Genomic DNA, 19127 nt, shown 5'->3' on the forward strand with positions numbered 1-19127 from the left:
GGAAGGAAATGTGACTAGGTTGACATCTTACAATAATTTTGTCAGAGTGCCTGCTTACCAAGCAAGATTTAAAACAAAAACAAAAAACAAGTTAGACCAATGTTCTGGAAACTCAAAGCAAACAGCCAGGTCTAATGCCTATTTGAGAGTGATAGTGGGCTGGAGAGATGGCTCAGTGGTTAAGAGCACTGCCTGTTCTTCCAAAGGTCCTGAGTTCAATTCCCGGCAACCACATGGTGGCTCACAACCATCAATAATGTAACCTGATGCCCTCTTCTGGCCTGCAGGTGTACAAGCAGACAACACTGTATGCATAATAATAAATAAATCTTTAAAAAAAAAAAAAAAAAGAAAGAAAGAAAAGAAAAAGAAGCCGGGCGTGGTGGCGCCCACCTTTAATCCCAGCACTCGGGAGGCAGAGGCAGGCGGATCGCTGTGAATTCGAGGCCAGCCTGGTCTACAAAGTGAGTCCAGGATGGCCAAGGCTACACAGAGAAACCCTGTCTCGAAAAAACAAAAAAAAGGGGGGGGGGGGCTGGAAAGATGGCTCAGTGGTTAAGAGCGCCGCCTGCTCTTCCAGAGGTCCTGAGTTCAATTCCCAGCAACCACATGGTGGCTCACAGCCATCTATAATGTAATCTGATACCCTCCTCTGCAGATAAAGCACTCATATGCAATAAATAAAAATAAATAAATCTTAAAAAAAAAGAACTAGTTTGGGCGTGGTGGCGCACGCCTTTAATCCCAGCACTCGGGAGGCAGAGGCAGGCGGATCACTGTGAGTTCGAGGCCAGCCTGGTCTACAAAGAGAGTCCAGGACAGCCAGGGCTACATAGAGAAACCCTGTCTCGAAAAACAAACAAACAAACAAAAAAAAAAAACAAGAAAAAAAATTTCAGAGCGTGATAGCACAGAGATGCCTCAGAGAAAATGACTGCCTTCCACCAGAGGGGAGTGTGGCTACAGAGAAGGACATATGCCAAGCCTAAGATCATGCTCAGGTCTCTGTAGGAATGAGTCCTTTGTTTGGGGAGAAGGAGAACAGGGAAGTGGGAGTCAAGAATAAAAGCTAGGAAGCAGAAAAGGCCAGGTAGGCATGTGGCTACCCAGCCAGGTAGTGCCGGCATGCACAGCAGTGGACCCATGCGCTTGACTTGCCAGGCTTCCACAGATGTAAAACCCCCACACTAAGGAAGCTTTGTTTAGCAGAGAGAGGTCCATTTTAAGTAAGAGAAGAAATTGAGCCAAAGAAAGGTTCTGCTCTGTGGACTGCGCTGACTCTGGAAATTATGTTACAACCAGAAGGAAGATGGGTCCGAGGAAGAAGTGCCTGGGGCCTTATCAGTTATGAGGGTGAAGTCACCCCCCAGCCCTACCCCCCATCCCCACCCCACCCCCAAACCATAGCAACCGGATTCAACTCTCCTGATGAAGTTCCTGGTGTTGGAAGGGAAGTGACTTGATGTGGAAGGATTTTCAGTGTTGTTATGTGGAACACACAGATCCCTCCCAGCGAGAGAGGGAGCCCAGTACTCCATATAAGCAAACCTTGTAGACATTGGAATGTTTATGTTTGCCCAAAATGGCTCTGGCTTTTTACACAGCTGTAAAGCGTATTTAACTCCCAAATATAAAGCACTTCTTGACTACTGTTTCATAGCTTCATAAAACGAGGCTTGGTTGCGTAGGTGCTCGCTGTTGTCATCCCTATCTTTTTACGCAAGTCTGTTTCCTGATATTGTTATTCCAGTGGGAAAAAAAGGAACCCAGTATAAACTACCTTTTTTACAAGCAGCCATAAGAAGGCCCAAAGACAATAAGGAGCCTCTGCATTTATATTTTTAACCCAAGATTACAGATCTAACTAGCGGGGAAGCAAAGTTGCTTTAATTACGAATGTTTTTCATTGTGGTCAGGAGTGTAAGTCAGTAACAGATGTTCATTTTCCCCAGCTCAACTGTTCTTAATTCCTTCTCAAACATGGAGAGAGAAATCTTTAAACATTTGCCAAAGTTCAATTAACATGCCTGGCTGATGGTGGAAAATGCCCTACTTTGTTTCTCCTCGGCCGTCTACCTGCCCTGGCGGCCCATGCCACAGAGCACAGGGAGAGGGTCCAGCTGGCATGAGTTTTATGACCACAAAGTTAATTTGCAGAGAAAGCCTTTGGCGGGAGGGGTCTGTTCACCATTTTATATATTTACTTATTTACCTTTTTCAGTTATAAATAAAATTGCACCATAAAACATTGCAGCGTAATGGCAGGAAGCCCAGTGCGCGTTGCTGTTGTTCTGCAAGCGCTTAATGGCTTGCTCTCCGCGTGTGCAATTGTAGAAATCACATGTAAGAATATGTTTACGGCCGAAGCTGTGTGACTTGGTTTATCATGTTTTTCCTGTGTCGTGTGGAAACAGACGGCTGTTCATTACTAGAAGGCCTTTTCCTAGGGACAACAGGATTCTAGCGAGTAAGAGTTGAGATAAGAAATCCAGCAACATCAGAGACTGTGGGCCCACTGTGCCTGTGAAGTCTTGACAGCAAGCAGGGCAGTGTGGTTGTAACGTTTCGCCTCAGCCCCCCAGACGCACCGTCTCTGTGTATTCAGTGAGTCCAGCTGCGCAGAGCAGATGCAAAAGGTAAATAAATGATAGATGACAGACAGACAGACAGATGAGACAGGCAGACACAAAAGGTAGATCCAGCCAGTCTTCCCAGGCAAAAGAAGTGCTATGTGCCCTCCACATGCGGCTAAGTCTAGAATCTACCCCAAAATATTGGGACCGTAATATAATTTGCACTTGGGGCTTAGCTTTCTAAACTGTCACTTTTATAAAAATATAGTCATAGAAAACACTCCCCCCGGGTGTTGAAGCTGACAAGGATGCCCCAGGAATTGGCCAAGATAACCACTTCCAGGATGAAGCATGGGCCGCTCGGGCTGTGCTGACGCTGAGTCTCTACAAGTTTCCTGAGGAGCTGCTCAGTGATGTTTCCTCACTGGAAAATGTATCTCTATAGTCTCTGACACACAGGTTGTCCCTTGGAAAATCTGTCCCTAAATTACAACCTTAGGGACTGGCAAGGGTTTGTGGGTTTACCTTGGGACACATGGAACATTCTGTTTATGGTACAAGACAGAAACACAGGAAGAAACAGCCTCTGGACCCGAGCTGAGGGCTGCTGTTACAGTATGGATGTCATCTGGGATGCCTCTGCCTCTTCAAGCATGCTGTGGGTGCGGCTGAGCTCAACTGATATGAATATGTGGGTCATTTATGGGTAACACTGATCCCAGTAGAAGGGCGGGCAGTCTGACTGCTCAGTGGTGTGAGCACTTTTTTTGTGAGCGCTCGCATTCTTATCTCTGTGGGGTCAAAAAGAACTGGAGCCCTCCCACCTGCGGAAGAACAACACGCTTTCTGAGGGAGTGTGTCACCCTCCTGTTCTCCACGCAGTCAGGAAGCTCTTTTGTATCTGCAAGGCTTAGCTGGGGCTATGTGAGTGTAGCCCAAGCTGTTGACGAGGCATTGCAGAGTTTGAAATCTGAAGCTCAGATTCAGAAAACTGAGTGGGCAGTGGTCTGAGAGGACATGGCCAGGGGGCAGGGGGCCGTGGTGAAGTCCGCTGCCTGACTGTGAGTGCTGGCTTCCTGTGGATTTGGTGTGAGAAGCCAAATAGCAGCACAGTGGAAGGGGACCAACAACCCAGTGCCAACTTCTACCCCCACCTACACCTTTGCTGTGTGTCACCAGGGGGTGATTGCCAAGGACAAGTCGCCGGGCCTGGTCTTGGCCTCTGTAGGACAGACGGATGGTGTAGGCCTGTGGTCCTCTGGCCTTGCAGTGTTATCATTCTGTGGCCTGATGATGACAGCCTAGAAAGAAGCATAGGTGTGTTAACTCCACTCGCCAACCCTCAGGAAGAGCCAAAGCGATGGAATTATTAGAATCATAGGCGTGGTAGCAGAGAAATGTAAAACAGAGTCCAGGCTTCTTGGAACGTAAAACTAACCTGGAAGACATACACTAAAGGCCGTCCTATGGCCAGAGGAGACTGGGGACATAATCAGAGCTTGAGCTACAGGGAGTGGAGAGGAGCTGGGAGGACATCACCGGCAGGGTCCCAGAAGAGAGCACTGCTTCAGAGGATTTTCAATATGGCTAGGAAGGAAGTGCCAGAACAAGGTGTCCAAGGAGAAGGAAATTCAGACCAACTTTGCATAGGTTAGACTTGAGAGAAGCACATTTCCAAGTCCAAGAGGGACGGCAGTTGCCGGCGGGCACTGAGATGGCACCTTTGTCGCTTCATTTCTATTTGTGTTCTTCCTGGATGCAGGTTCCGTCCTACTCTGGGGTGATGGTGGTGGGTGGGTGTCTTCCTGGCTTGCTCTCTCCTTGTGCAATTCCCAGAAAAAGGCCAAAGCAGCCCTCAGGCCTCCCGTGGGATCACCACACGGGGAAGTGGCCCCACAGAAGCATGGGTCAAGCGGTTATCTGTGTTACACACAAGGGGAGGAAGCAGGGTGGAGCAAGGCACAGCTGCCATGACCAGCTGTCCCAGGTCACAGAAGGACCTGGCCTGTCCCCATCCATTTGTATAAAATGACTCCCATGCAAACTAGCTGTTGGCACTTGGAGCAGGACAGGATCTGAGCGCTGGTGACTTTGGAGTTCTTCTTGTAAATGTGTCATTCATCCCACTTCCACATAAGCCTTAGGGTGGTTGATGGGGCTTCCCTTATTTTTATTGTCACTTGCTTGGGGACTGATAGGTGTAGTTATATCAGGGCACAGCTGTTCCTGTTTACTGCCTTTAATAGAGGTCTAAGAATAACCACTTAGTGCTGCTAGCCCCTGGGAAACTTGGTGCTTATCTCCTTGTGGCATCCTTTGTCTGCTGAGCTATTTTGAAACAAACCGAGAGACTGTGCCCCCGAGGATGCAGAATTTGCCATCTAACTTTGAGTGTATCCACAATGACCCTGAAAGGAAGAGGTGAAGTCAGAAGGGAGGAAAGTGCCCAGCCACCCTGTTCTGAGGAAGAAAGATGCGCCACTGCGCACCCAGGTCTGTACTGACCTCCTGCCATCTGTGTACCCAGAGACAGGCTCTTCCACACACTAATGCTGCTGTTGCCACTGCCAGCTGGCATTGCACGCTTCCTTTTCCAGGGGCTTTAGTTGGGGCTTGGAGGAAGGTGTCAGGTCCCTGAGATCTACACAGTGTGCTTGTTGGTGTGGCGCCCGCGCCACCGCAGTACCGAGTCGAGGGCGAGGGACTGCAGATTTAACTCATGCGCGCGCGCGCGCACGCACACACACGCACACGCACGCACACACACGCACACACACACACACACACACACACACACCCGCACACCCACACACACACACCCGCACACCCACCCCGGGTCCTTCATGCTAAGAGAGCAGCAGCCGCGGCAGTGGTTTATTATTCTCGTTCCCCTCAGAGTTCCAGTTCCAAAGAGCCTTCTTATAGGCAGCAAAACAGGAATCCTCCTCCCAGGTGAAATCCCCCAAGAGGTGATTGCACACAGGAGGAAAAGTCTCGAGGAAGGGAGGGGTGCGTTCTCAGAGCAGTAAACATGACTATCTAACCCAGATAAACACAGACATGGAAGCTGCTAGAAACAGGACATGAAACAGCAAGACAGGCAGGCAGCCCAGTCGGGCCTGGTTCCTACATGTTGGCAGTCTGAGTTGAAAGCCCTATTTTGATCCACAGGCCATCCCATAGACAAGGTAAGACTTCCATGTCACAGCTATTGCAACATCTCCTGAGTCACTTTTGAAATCAGCTGAGCCCCATGTAAAGGATTGTAGCCTCCATGGAAGTAGCCCCATACCCAACCTTGCTGTAGAACACATACCGTGGTGATTTGCATCATGGGAGATAATGGGTCCAGCAGGCCAGGCTGGCGAAAGTCTTTCTCTGGGGGCTTGACTAGGATGGTCACACTGGAGCCGAAGAATCTGGAGGTGGCATCAGGTAGGAGGAATTGAGCAAGCCCCAGATTAAGCAAACAGAGGCAAGCACCAGGAAGGACCTGAGCAATGTCAGTAGGGTCAAGTCCCAGCTAAGGCAGGGACTCCACAGCAGAGCTGCAACCTGTGCCTGGTAGCCCGAGTTTCAGCCATGCCCAAGACCTTGGGCAACAGTTGATCAACTGTGTCACCTACTGGGGCTCCCGCTGACCATAGATCTTAAAAAAGCTAGAAAGAAAAAAAAAATATCACCTGCCATCCCACTTGACTTAGCTTGAGAAAATATATGGGTCTTCCCAGTGAAAATGCTAGCTGTGAGTGTCTAAGCACCTAGTCACTCACCAAATCTTTGTGTGTGGAATCCACAGCAAGAGGAGGAAGTGGGAAAGAAAATCAGTGAGCTGCCCAAGGCTGTAGAATTGAATCTTTAGTGAAGCCAGCCTTAGAAGAAAGAAACAGAAACGCAGGCAAAGCATCATCAGCCACTGGGCACTCTTCCTGTGACCCCAGCCTTCTAACTTGTCCTGACGCCACATCACGGATGCCTCGCACACAGGACTGTGCATGCGGAAGGCAGCTGTGGCTTCTGCCCACTGGCGGGCCCCGTCATCACCATGCCCATTGTAAGTTGCACTTGCTTTTAGAGCCCACTTTCAGCAGTCTCTTGAGTGGGAAAGTCTTGCCCTTCCAGTCACTATTTCACAGTTGTCATCCTTGTGACATTTGATTGAAACACACAGCTCCACTGATGGGGACGCCTTCCTGGTACACACAGTGTATATAAAACAGCATCTCTGGTGCTGATAGGAAGCCAAGCAGGCGTCTTAAACATCAGAAGTACTCTCATGAAACTCATTTTTCATGCAGCACAGGCTGTAGTTTCCACATGGGACAAAGTGTGAAACTAAGCTTTTATGGGAGCGTGCTGAGATGGGCATGAACTCTCAGTGACTCTCACGACATTATTCCCTAGAGAAGCAACTTATTTTCTGTTGTGGCACATTTTCATGTCCTGGGCTCTGTCTGGAGAGAGACTATTACCCCCTTCCCAGTAGAAACTCTGCTTGCCTGCTGGCAGACTCTAACATTCTCTCTGGCCACTGCAGGACCCTCTCACTATTATCCTCCCTCCCCAGGCCCCCTAGTGAGCCTCTCTCAGGGTAGCCTAATGACGTCTTTGGCTGTGTATCCCTACCTTTTGTCTCTTAACTAGGAAGGGCACACGTTTCTATAATAGGCTTTGGCCAGAGACATAGCACTGCAGACAAGACACAACTCCAGCAGATGGCTTGTGCTCAGACTTCAGAGAGGGCCCTCAGGCTGATGGGGGGAGGGGGACAAGGAGGAGGGGAGATGTGGAGGTGAGACCGTGGGGGGAAAGGGCAACAGTATGGGGCAGCCCAGGTCTGTAATCCCAGCACTAGGGAGGTGGAGGCAGGAAGATCCGTCCAAGGTCATTCTCCACTATACAGTGAGTTAAAGGCCAGCCTGGGCTACTTGAGACCATGCTGTTAAAAAAAAAAAAAAGTAATCCCTCTTCTCAACTCTAGCCCACCTCTGTCCTTGCATGCTTCACGGTGTGGTGGGTGCCCAAGGCCTGCACACCTCATCAGGGAGTTGGCGGTGTGCCTTGTTTATCCCTAGGTCTCCAATAACGTGAGTTAATGAAAATGTAACCCTAACTGGAATGAACCTATAGTTATATATTTATATTTCATATAATTCAGGAGAATCCTAAGTCAGCATTATATTTCTCAAAAGCATTCTAAATTAGCATCCTAATCGCCTCTATTAGAAAAGCAAACCATACCTTAGGCATCTCTATTTATTTTTGGCAAAAAAATCTAACTAAATTTGTTCCTTCTCACACACACACCTATGTACACACACATATGTACACTTATACACACATAAACACGATTTGTGGTATTATATGGTCATTCGTGTTCCGCAACACTTTACCGCTGGACAGCATTCCTGGCCTCGTAATGAGATCATTTCTTCTTAGCTTTGTGGGTCATCTGTCATTTCTTTTTAGCCAAAAACATTTTAAATATTGGTGAAAACAGTAGTATCACCCAGCACTGATAGACTACATAACTGTGTGGCAGACCTGAACTGAGCACGTTGCACATGCTACGTCATCCCACCAGTGCGGTGAGCTCGGCCCCAGCGTTCTTCCCACTGTGCGGTGAGGAAAGGAGGGTTAAAGAGGTAGAAGGCCGAGGCCGAGGCCGCCAGACGATTCCAGACAGCCCAGATCTTCACACAGGATACTCCTGAGGCCCCACTCCCAACCCAGGAAGTTTGGTTTAGTTTTTGCGGTAGTGCTAACCTGGTTTCGTGTTTGTGTGTGTGTGTCTGTGTCTGTCTGTCTTTCTGTGCCTGTATATGTACACATGTGTGCCTCTGTATGTGTGTGGGGGGTGGGGTGTCTGTGTTATGCACATGTGCTGTCACCCCCCTGTGTATATCCTGGCACATTCAACCCTTAATATCATTGCCATGGTTCCTTCATTCTATCATATAAAATCCCAGTGCCTTTTTAGCTCAGCATCATTACCAAGTACCTACATGAACTATGCCATGGCACGCCATCCTGCAGTGCTGGCAGGCTCTGCAGACCAGCTCAGACCAGGAATGAGCTGAAGGCATGAGAACAGTCCGGAAGGCATCATATATACACATACATGCACACACACACACACACACACACAAGCACACACACACACACCCACACAAGCACACACACACACACCCACACAAGCACACACACATACACCCACACAAGCACACACACATACACCCACACAAGCACACACACATACACCCACACAAGCACACACACATACACCCACACAAGCACACACACATACACCCACACAAGCACACACACATACACCCACACAAGCACACACACATACACCCACACAAGCACACACACATACACCCACACAAGCACACACACATACACCCACACAAGCACACACACATACACCCACACAAGCACACACACATACACCCACACAAGCACACACACATACACCCACACAAGCACACACACACACCCACACAAGCACACACACATACACCCACACAAGCACACACACATACACCCACACAAGCACACACACATATACCCACACAAGCACACACACATACACCCACACAAGCACACACACATACATACACATACATACTCACACAGTCACGATCATATATACAAGCATGCACATATACACAAACATTTACATGTACATGTGCACACACACTAGAACTTTGCTGTGAGTGTGGGAGGGTGACCAGTGAGTGTTGGTACTTTTGTGTACGTTTGTGCTTACCCACACCCTCCTCCCGCTGAGGCCCCAGCTCCTTTGCTGTCCCAAGCAGCTGCACTTTCCTGGGTCAGGCTGTCCCAATGAGGCAGTGTTGCCGAACACGAATGGCCATATAATACCTCAAATCGTGTTTGTGTGTGTGTGTAACTGTACATAGGTGTGTGTGCATAGGTGTGTGTGAGGAGGAACTAATTTGGTTAGAACTTTTTGCCAAAAATAAATAGAGATGCGTAAGGTATGGTTTACTTTTCTAATAGAGGAGATTAGGATGCTAATTTAGAATGCTTTTGAGAAATATAATGCTGATTTGGGGTTCTGTTGAATTGTATGAAATATAAATATATAACTATAGGTTCATTACAGTTAGGGTTACATAAGACACACCCGTACAAATAATTAAAAATAAGTCTTTTAAATTTTCAACCAAATAAGCAAACACAAAAAAAGCGGACCTTGCCTGAATGTGGTAGTGTAAGCCTGTAATAGCAGAACTCAGGGAGTGAAAACAGGAGGGTGGAGACTTGAGAGCTAGCCTGGGCTACCCAGCAAGACCCTATCTCAAGTGAGTAACAACAAAACCAAACAAACAGCTCTTCCCCTATTAAATCTTCAGGTAACGATGATGTGAAGTAAGGTCTTGGGTTGCTTCTTGTTTTAAGGAAGTGGCAAGTGATTCTACAGCGATCAGGACTGGAGGCTGGGGCTAGAGAGGCTTCAGCGGTTAGGGATACGTACTGCCCATGCAGAGGACCCAAGTTCTGATCCCAGCACCCACATTGGAGAGTTCACAGCTGCCTGTAACTCCAGGGAATCTGCCATCTTCTTCCTTATCTCTGCAGGCACTTGCGAACTCATATGCACATACCCACACACACATTCATATGTACATATAATTAAAAAATAAATAAATCCTTAAAATCAAGAGGACTTGCTGTGTAGTCCTGAGCACCAGAGTTCCGATCCCAGCACATGACAAGCCAGATGTCTCCACAAAAGCTGTTACCTGAGCTCCAAGAAGGGTGAAGACGGGGTGGTTGCTAGGGACAGGCAGTGATATCCCATAGTGAGCTGAGCCCAGGGCAAGAGTGTGAGTCTTCCAGTAGCAGCACATGGTCCTGGAGGAGTCACTCACGTTCCTCGTTGTCATCATCTGTCCAGCTGGTGTTTCAGCACCGGTGAAGTGCCTGCTGCTGGTGAGCTGATTCTTGATAGACGTGCGGTGGGCATCAAGGTGTCCTACTGATGTGTCATCCAGCACCTGACACCCAGGAGGGTCTGAATTTGCTGTTACTGCAGTTACCACTGCTGCTTGAATATTAATGGCCTGCGTTCTAAAAAGCAGCATATCTGGAAAGGCAGGGTATGTTGTCCAGACGTCACTGTTGTGTTTAGAGCTACAGAGGATGAAGAATTTTCTATAGCGGTAAGGGGCCCCGCCCACAAAGGGGAGTGAGAGCAGAGTGGAAGAGAAAGGACAAGATGGGAAACTACCCTAGTGGCCCATGAGAAAAACTGGCAGAAACAGCAGGGCTAGTGGCCGTGACATGGAGTCTGTCCAGATGGCAGCTGTGAACAGGTGTGTGTAGGGTTAGGGGACCACTCTGATATTTTTCATGTGATTCACAAACCTTTTAAAACCTTTGCCAACAACCTGTAGGAGTTTCTGGGCTGTCCTGTGGAGTATGACTGTCCTTTCCCAGAGTCCTCTCCACTAGCTCTGCTTAGTTCCCAAACTGTAAGCTCCGCATGAGCAGCCTTGGCACAACAGCCCTCTGTCCACCTCTTCATCGCGCCTGCCTGGGCCCCGTGGTGAGGAGTGTGACACTGGCAAGGTAAAGGTGGGAAATTCAACCTAGAAAAGATGGGAGTTGCTAGGTTTTCCATTCAACAAAGCAGGTTAAGTTACGTTTCTTTTTGTGTTTTGGTTTGGTTTGGTTTGGTTTTTCAAAACGGGCTTTCTCTGTGTATCCTTGGCTGTCCTGGACTCACTTTATAGACCAGGCTGGCCTTGAACTTACAGAGATCCACCTGCCTCTATCATGACTGCCGATCATGTTCACGCTGCCAAATCCTTGTCTAAGAAGCTCAAAGAGGTGTCACTTGCCTGGGCTCACATAGCCAGCTTGTCACGGGCAGCACATGGGCCCAGCCTGTGCCTCGTGCCTGGACTCCGATGGCACTGGGTAGGAGACACTCCCCCAGCACTGCCGAGCCAAGGCACACGGGGCTGGCTTCTTTGGGTTCCTTCCTGCCTCCTCTTTGTTTATGAAGATGCTATAAAATCATAGGAAGCCATCCTCATCCAAGTATATAATGTAGTTTGAGCGTGCTACCCCCGTACTCCTCTCCCCTTCCTCCTTTCCCTAGTTCCTGAACTTGTTTGTTTGTTTGTTTGTTTGTTTGTTTGTTTGTTTTGAGACAGGTTCTCACTATGTAGCCCTGGCTATCCTGGAATTTGCTTTGTAGAACAGGGTGGCCTCAAACTCATAGAAGCCCACCTCTGCCTCCTGCGTGCTGGGATTAAAGGCGTGCACCACTAAACCCAGCTTCTGAACTGGCTTTTCTAAAAGCATTATCTGTGACATGCATATGTAGTAGGAGGTAGGTTTTCTCCTCCTGCCCTTAGCTCCCAGAATAATGACTCCTGTGACTCATTGAAGATTATACAAATGTCTAGGCCGTATAGCTAGGCCCTTCTCTAACTAGCTCCTAATTTAAAATAGCCTATGCTTCTAATCTACATTTTGCCACGTGGCTGGTTACCTGAGCTCTGGCACCATGCATCTGTCTTCCTCACATCCCACAGCCTACCGGAAGTCCCACCTATGTCCTGCCTCAGCCACAGGGTCTTAAGTGTCGGATGTTTCATCCATATAGTGCACAAGGCACTCCTTCTGTACATGCAGCAGGATGAGCGCTTGCCGATACGGTCATCCATTTATCTGAGTTCTTACTGCACGCCAGCCTCCTGTGCTGGTGTGCTGCTGACAGTAATACTAGTCTTTAAATTAAACTTACAAAGAAGATGTTTGTACCACTTTTGTGACAAATAAGCAAGTAGCCTGTCCTTCAGCTAACAAAAGCCTGCGTGAGAACGCAGGGAGCCCAGCTTTGACAGTTCTTTGTTTTAGGAGAGAACTAACCGTAAACAGGCCGTGCTCAGACTGCACTCTCCATGCAGTCCCCTGGGGCCCGCGGTGCACCAGTGACTAGGGAGACACGCACATTTCCCCAGCCCAGGGGCCTCGGAGCTGCTTTCCTCCTGGCCTCACACTACCATTGACTCTGAAAGTGCCCTACATCATGGCACCCCTGCATGTCTGCTTCGGCTTTGGCCCATGTGGTTCCCAGCACTCCCTCTCTCCTGCCACCTCAAGGTCTGGTCCCTTTTGATCCAGTTTAGTTTTCAAGTTTTATCTTCTACTGGGCTTCATTAAGGGGGCTCCCCACCTTCTCCCCCCCCCCCACCCCCAGGTTGTAAATGCTGAGTGGTTCTTGGTATTCAGGTAGACAAATTAGCCCAATTAGATGGCTAAATCAGTCAGGCTTACTTCTGAAGTCCTGATGAAGAACCCATCCAAATCATAGTATAGGTTCTCGCCGGCCGGCAGCACATTAAAGGACAGTAGTGTGTGACCTCTGTGTAAGAGTTAAGCATCTTATGCAATGCTCTACTTAGAAACCGCCATAGAGGTTTGCTCAGGACAGACCAGGAAAGCTGTGGCCAAGTGGCACTCAGTCTGCAGGTGTGAGCATTTCCAAGCTCACTCTGCTTTTATTTTAGGGGGCTGTGGGTGTCATAGCCAAGTACAACAGGGTTTGCTAAACCCACTTTTCATCCTGAAGCCTTGTTTCAGTCAAACCTTTTCTCTTACCCTACTCTCTACCACCCCCCACTCTCCCCCAAGAGCTCCTAGCAGGCACAAAAACAGAAAGGCCTGGATTCTGCCTGAGTTAGCAGTAAAGAGCCAGCAAACGCGAAGGAAGAGGGGCCCTGTGGTGAGCTATGTTAGGGAGGCAGTCCAGGAGAAAGTGGCATTCCTTCACCGCTGCTAGAGAGCACAGACACATCTCCACCCGCTCAGCTTCCTCCCACCTCAGAGAGTTACTGCAGGACCTAGTGAGATAAGGCATAGGGCTTCCTTGGAACCTAGCGGGCACTCAGTAAGTGAACAGTCCCCTCTGTCCTGGACCTTTTCAACTTTCAGCCTCAGATGATGGCGTCCTTGGCTGCTGGCTCAACTGCTCTTCAAACAGTCTTATTAATGCCTATTAAAATGAAACCCAATAAAAGTGCCAATATTTGGTGTTGAAATAATTGATGTTGCAGAGCGAGCCTATGGGGCACCGAGGCAGGCCCCTGGTGCAATTTAGTCCCACACCTGGGGGATGGACTTCACAACTGTAATTGCTACCATATAATTCTTATTAATGTTGTGCTATAATTCCTATTTATTCCACGGGGCTTGTAAATGCATTAGGACTTGTCAACATATTATTTTACACTGTTTATGATCTGTAGAATTATGTCCTTCAGGGTTGTATTGTGCAAGAGTGCAAAATAAATGGCTTTGGGCTTCCCTCATTAAAAAGAGTAAAATGGGACCACTGTTGAAGTGGTTCTCCATCGCAGCTGTCCTGAAGCCAGAAAAGCCGATTCTTAATTCAAGTCCAGGCAAAGCTCTTTCATCGTTAGGCATAGAAAAGGATTTGTCTTCCATTCGGAGTGGCCATTCAAGTCAGGCCTGCTGGGAAGTGTGTGGCTAGAAGGCCATGAGATAGGTCGGTGGGGAAGGAATGTTTTCTCTACCAGAAGCCAGACCTGCACCTCAGAGCTCTCAGCATCTCTGCCTTCCTTGCTCCTTGGCGTGGGGTAGCCCCGATCTAGTTCCACAGTAGCCTCCATAGGCTAAAGGTTCTACAGGCACCCCATCTTCAGGGCAGGTAGCCAAAGTGTATGATGTGTAATTTCCTCCCTGAGCCATTTGCATTTTCTAGACTAGAAAAGCAGAAAGCCAAGGGACAGAGTTCTGTCCGTGTCTGGATCTAGCGTGTGTGTAGATTGAGACGGGGTCTGTCATCGTTGATGGCTTGTGCTTGGGCCCCTGCAGCCTTCCTGGTCCCTTTGCGGCCACAGGTGGGCCTACCTACCATCTCATCACGTAAGGAAGGCTTTGTTCCGCGAGTTCCCAGCTGGGCATTCCTGAAGCTTTTACCCTGGTCCTGCTGTCCCGTGGCTGGGGCAGGCCTGTGGGGAAGTGGCAGCTTCTGATGGTCCTTGCACATCTCTTTTGCTTCACAGGCAGCGAGTATGACGAGGAGGAGGTGGACTACGAGGAGTCAGACAGCGATGAGTCCTGGACCACAGAGAGTGCCATCAGCTCAGAAGCAATCCTTAGTTCCATGTGCATGAACGGAGGGGAAGAGAAGCCCTTCGCCTGCCCGGTTCCCGGGTGTAAGAAGAGATACAAGGTAAAGAAAGGCCTCTTCCCTTCCCCAGGAGTAACTGCCTGCCAGAGGAGCCCTTGGAAGACAGCCACCCCTTCACAATCCGGTGGTTGGTTGGTTGGTTGGTTCGTTCGTTTGGTTGGTTTGGTTTGGTTGTGGACTCACTTTGTAGACCAGACTGGCCTCAGATTCACAGAGATTCACCTGCCTCTGCCTCCCAAGTGCTGGGATTACAGGCATGAGCCGCCATGTCTGGCTCACTCCTTTCCCAATTCTAAAGAGAGCCTGCCCACAGGCCAAGGATACAGACACCTCCTCTCCTGTGCTCATGGGTCCCAAGGTCCTCACACACGTGCCCAGTGCCCTCCAGTAGGGATCGGCTCGGGTTTTCTCCTTTGACTTGTGTGGGAGATTAGAGTTGAAGGGCTCATTTGTAGGAGGCCTCTGGGTGGGTCCTCTTAGCATGCTGTGTCATAGTAGGAGCCTGTCAGCGTAGCTGGAGCATCAGTGGTGGGGTCCGGGCTCAGCATGCAGGACTACGCTCCATCCAGCATCAGAGAAGCAAACCCTTTCTTCAGTGGACAGATTTCCAGGTGGCAGGGCCTGTAAAAGCCCCAGGCAGTTTACAGAGCCTTCTGGAAAACAGGGCAGGGTGTTTACCTCTTCTCACTCCCCATAAAAGACCTGGAGAAGAAATGCTTTGATTTCCCCCTCACCCCAGCTTCTCCTCTGTGTCCACCTGCTGTGTCTGACAGTCCTAACCACTAGATGACTTGAGTGCTGTGCCACTAACTTTTCTACTGAGAAAACTGGTAAGGACAAAACAGTAAAAGAAACCAACAAGAAGAAATGTCTGCAGGAAGTCCCCACAGGTGTTAGCAGCTCTTTAAAATTCAGCTGTGGTAGAAATGAGAAACCCCCCAGATATGCCTGGCAGACTTGACTAGTCTGCGCAGGCTGACTAGTTTTAAAGGCTTGGAGCACTTCTCACACTGCTCCTTAAATATGTGTCTCTGAACTCAACTGAACAATTTTTCAGTGCTTTAACCTCTGCTGTTACCATGCAGAGCCCATGACAGCATCACCAAGGGACGTGAGCCACCTCCCTGCCCTGTGATCTGCCAGATGGCCTCATTAACAAAATTGCAAACCCCAGGACAGAGCTGCGAGATGCCATCTTGAAGGGTGGCTCAGGCCAGGTCAGCACACGTCACAGAACACACATGTGCAGCTTCTGTATCAAGGCTTAGAGGCACAGGCAAGGGACCTCCAACACAGCACAGTGTACCAAAGGGCAAAGAGAGATGGGAGCACCCCAGAGGGCAGCCAGCCAGGGAGCATCTGTTTAGCTGTGTTTGTCCTGCGTGTGCTGGGCCCATTCTCTCCCTGGCAGCAGCTCTTCTCATCGCCTCCTCCCATGGGCCTGAACACTGTGTGAGCAGAGCCTTGCAGCCTTGCACACCAGCCATACTACGGAGGGGTCTAAGTAATAGCTGACATTGAGGGGACTCCTGACAAGGAAGGAGGCAATACCAGCTCCCCCTTTCACTCTGGGCACCCTTCCTCAACTCTAGCTACATTCTTTTCTTGTTTGTATTCTGTGCCCTAAGCCATTTCTACCTTATTCTTTTTAGGTCTCCAGCATTATCTTCCTCTAACTCTCTCTACCTGCGTTGACAAGGGCTTGAATGTTCTCTCCTTTTAAGGCAAACGTAGCGACCCTGTGCTGGAGCTGATCCGCTCCAGGTACATTACCTAACAGATGACAGGGCACATCCATGCTCCGTGGCCCTAATCACTGTGAGAGAAGTGTTTCCCTTTCTGAGCCAGAACACCTAGTGACGATGCACCACAGAAGAGACTCCTGGCCACACATCCCAAGAGACACTGAGCTTCCCTCATGGCTGCAGAGCTGTTGTGATGGAATTAATTCATTGTCACTGTGTTCTTAGAAGCAAGAGCTTAGCAACTAGACTGTGTGCTCTGGGACCAGACAGAGTCCATAGGGGCAGCCATATTGCTTATTCTCAAGACCAGTCAGATTTTAATTTTGGGCTGCCCTCAGCAGGGAGTCTCTGACAAGTTAGCCTCTGAGTCTGGAGTAGCTCTCGTCACTCCATCTAAGTTTCTAGACTCCACATTAAGAGTACATGGTGCCTGCATTGTCCTTTACCTAGGCTGCTCCCTTCAGAACTTTGGGAAGAAATATTCCTTCCATGCCAATAACTAATAAAAGATAGGCTAAAAGGAGAAACACAAAGAGTTTAGTAACATGTATGTTTCATATATGTGCACATAGGAAACAAGGAATGAGTAAGCAGTTTTCAGAGAGGGCTTTGAGTCCCAGCCTGCACCATCATCTTCCAACAAAGAACAATGGTTTTTAGAGATGTGAAGGCAAAGGCAACACATGCATAAGGCCAGGGAAACGAATGGCCTTTAGTAAAGCTTTGCTAGCAGATCCTCTGGTACCATCTCCAGGCCACTGAGTGACTGACTTCAATGGTTAACCTTTACTCTCCCCAGAAGAGAAGGTGGGATGGACGGAGGGAGAGCTGAAAGCTCCATGTCTGCAGTGCAACTGCTTTCGGCACAACAGTCGGCCATTTTCTGTGCCCCCATCCTTTCCTGTCTCCCTCAGTACCTGCTACTGCAATTCTCCTGCCTCTGTCAGGCTGCCAGCACCAGCTCTTACCTCTCCCAGTGCTCTGTTACAGCCCAGAGTCCCTCCTAGGCACCCAGCGTAGGCCCCTGGTGTGGTTTAAAAAAAAAAACAAAACAAAACTCAGAAGTAAAAACAGAACAGCTGAAGAGGAGGGGTCCATGGCTCTCCTCACCCCTGGCACCCTGCCATGGCAGCATGATTGGTGCTTGTTTGGTGGTGGTGGTGGGTGTGTGTGTGTGTGTGTGTGTGTGTGTGTGTTGGTTTTGGTTTTTCCCAAGTCCCTCCTAAGTGCTTCCTGCCAAGAGCGCTGACCCCTTCCCTGCCCACCTCTGTGCAGTTTTCACTCTTGTGCTTTGGAGCTGAAGAGCAGAGACCCACAGCCGACCTCACCACTGCGGCCACTCCCAGGGAAAAAGTCCAAGCACTCGGTTTTCCTCCTTGATGACTTGTATATTCTAGCGGTGAGGATTAAGTGTTCTATGACAAGAGATGTGAAACCAAGCAAGCCACTCCCAGGTGTCCCTGCTGAGGATGCAGCAGGAAGGCTACCCACACAGCAGTGAATCTAGGAGGTGCTTGGGGTACTCCCAGGAGGGGGCTCTCAAATAGGTCCAGTCTCTTCAGATCTCTCGGAAACCCTGATGGGGGCATAAGCGACAGGAGCTCGGCAGTAAATAAACAGAACTGTCATGTGCTCCTTTAATGCCCTAATTTTCCTTTTAGAAATGTGTCCTAGACTGAGATTGTGGCTCGGTGCTCAACACTTGCCTAAGGTGTGCAGTGGCCCTGGGTCCCACCCACAGCTCCACAGGAAATATTTTCTAACATCTCCTAAAACATAAGCACTAATTTAGGAAATATCAAACTCTGCCAACAGGATTCTTGAGAAATACTTGACAATGAAGGACTCTCATAGATACGCTGGATACGCTTACACTAAGTCCTGAGCCCTCTCCAGTGAGCAGTGCAGCAGTCCCACCACATCTCTCTGAACCTTCTACATACAGGCATGCGCAGTGAGCATGTGAAACAGTGTGCTTCTGCCTGACCAGCCCTCAGCACAGTAGCTGTTGGTTGCCACGGAGGCAAAAGATCGGTCCCTCTGCAATGCTGCTGCTGCTAAGAATCCCCACTGATGCTTTAAATGATTCCCCTTTAACCACAGCTCACCACAGCTGCTGCTTTCTCACGTTTCTTTCTTACCAAAATCCCCAAAAGCCCTCACCACTTCCTTCACATGCAGCAGCAAGGGCCTCAGTGAGCTGAGTGTTTTTCTGCCCGGGCACCACATACTGCACATGTGTGGGTTGAAGTACCTATAACAAAGATCAATCTGGACCTCAGGTCTCCTATGGACTACAAGTTTTGGAGCCGCCTGTGTGGTTTTTCTGCTGACCAGCCTGGTTTGAAAAGGCCACCTAAGTATGCCCTTATTTAGCCCCCCTGGATCACCTTCTTTCTAGCTAGCCCAGGGCCAAGACTATTTGGAGCCCCAAGCCCTTCAGTTAGATGTGCCAAAGACTACCAGTTATGTGTTTGAATTGGGCAGTGCCTGACATGTTAGGAGGGTACCTGAGGAAATACAGACTTACAACTGCCATTCCCAACTCCCATTCCAATTCCATAAGGCAGGCCATGGGTGTCTTTTCCTCACCTAAAATGAGTGTTGTTC

General features: G+C 49.1%; 1 protein-coding gene across 1 annotated transcript in view; it reads left to right on the forward strand.

Moving 5' to 3' along the window:
* The window catches only part of Jazf1 (JAZF zinc finger 1), a 289737-nt gene that overhangs the window by 267711 nt on the left and 2899 nt on the right, over nucleotides 1–19127 (forward strand). The window contains exon 4 of the mRNA XM_051152349.1: nucleotides 14645–14814. Within this exon, the coding sequence (XP_051008306.1) occupies nucleotides 14645–14814 (170 nt within the window). The remainder of the gene's footprint in view (nucleotides 1–14644; nucleotides 14815–19127) is intronic.

This window comes from Acomys russatus, chromosome 10, assembly GCF_903995435.1.
Source record: "Acomys russatus chromosome 10, mAcoRus1.1, whole genome shotgun sequence".
NCBI classification, from domain to species: Eukaryota; Metazoa; Chordata; class Mammalia; order Rodentia; family Muridae; genus Acomys; species Acomys russatus.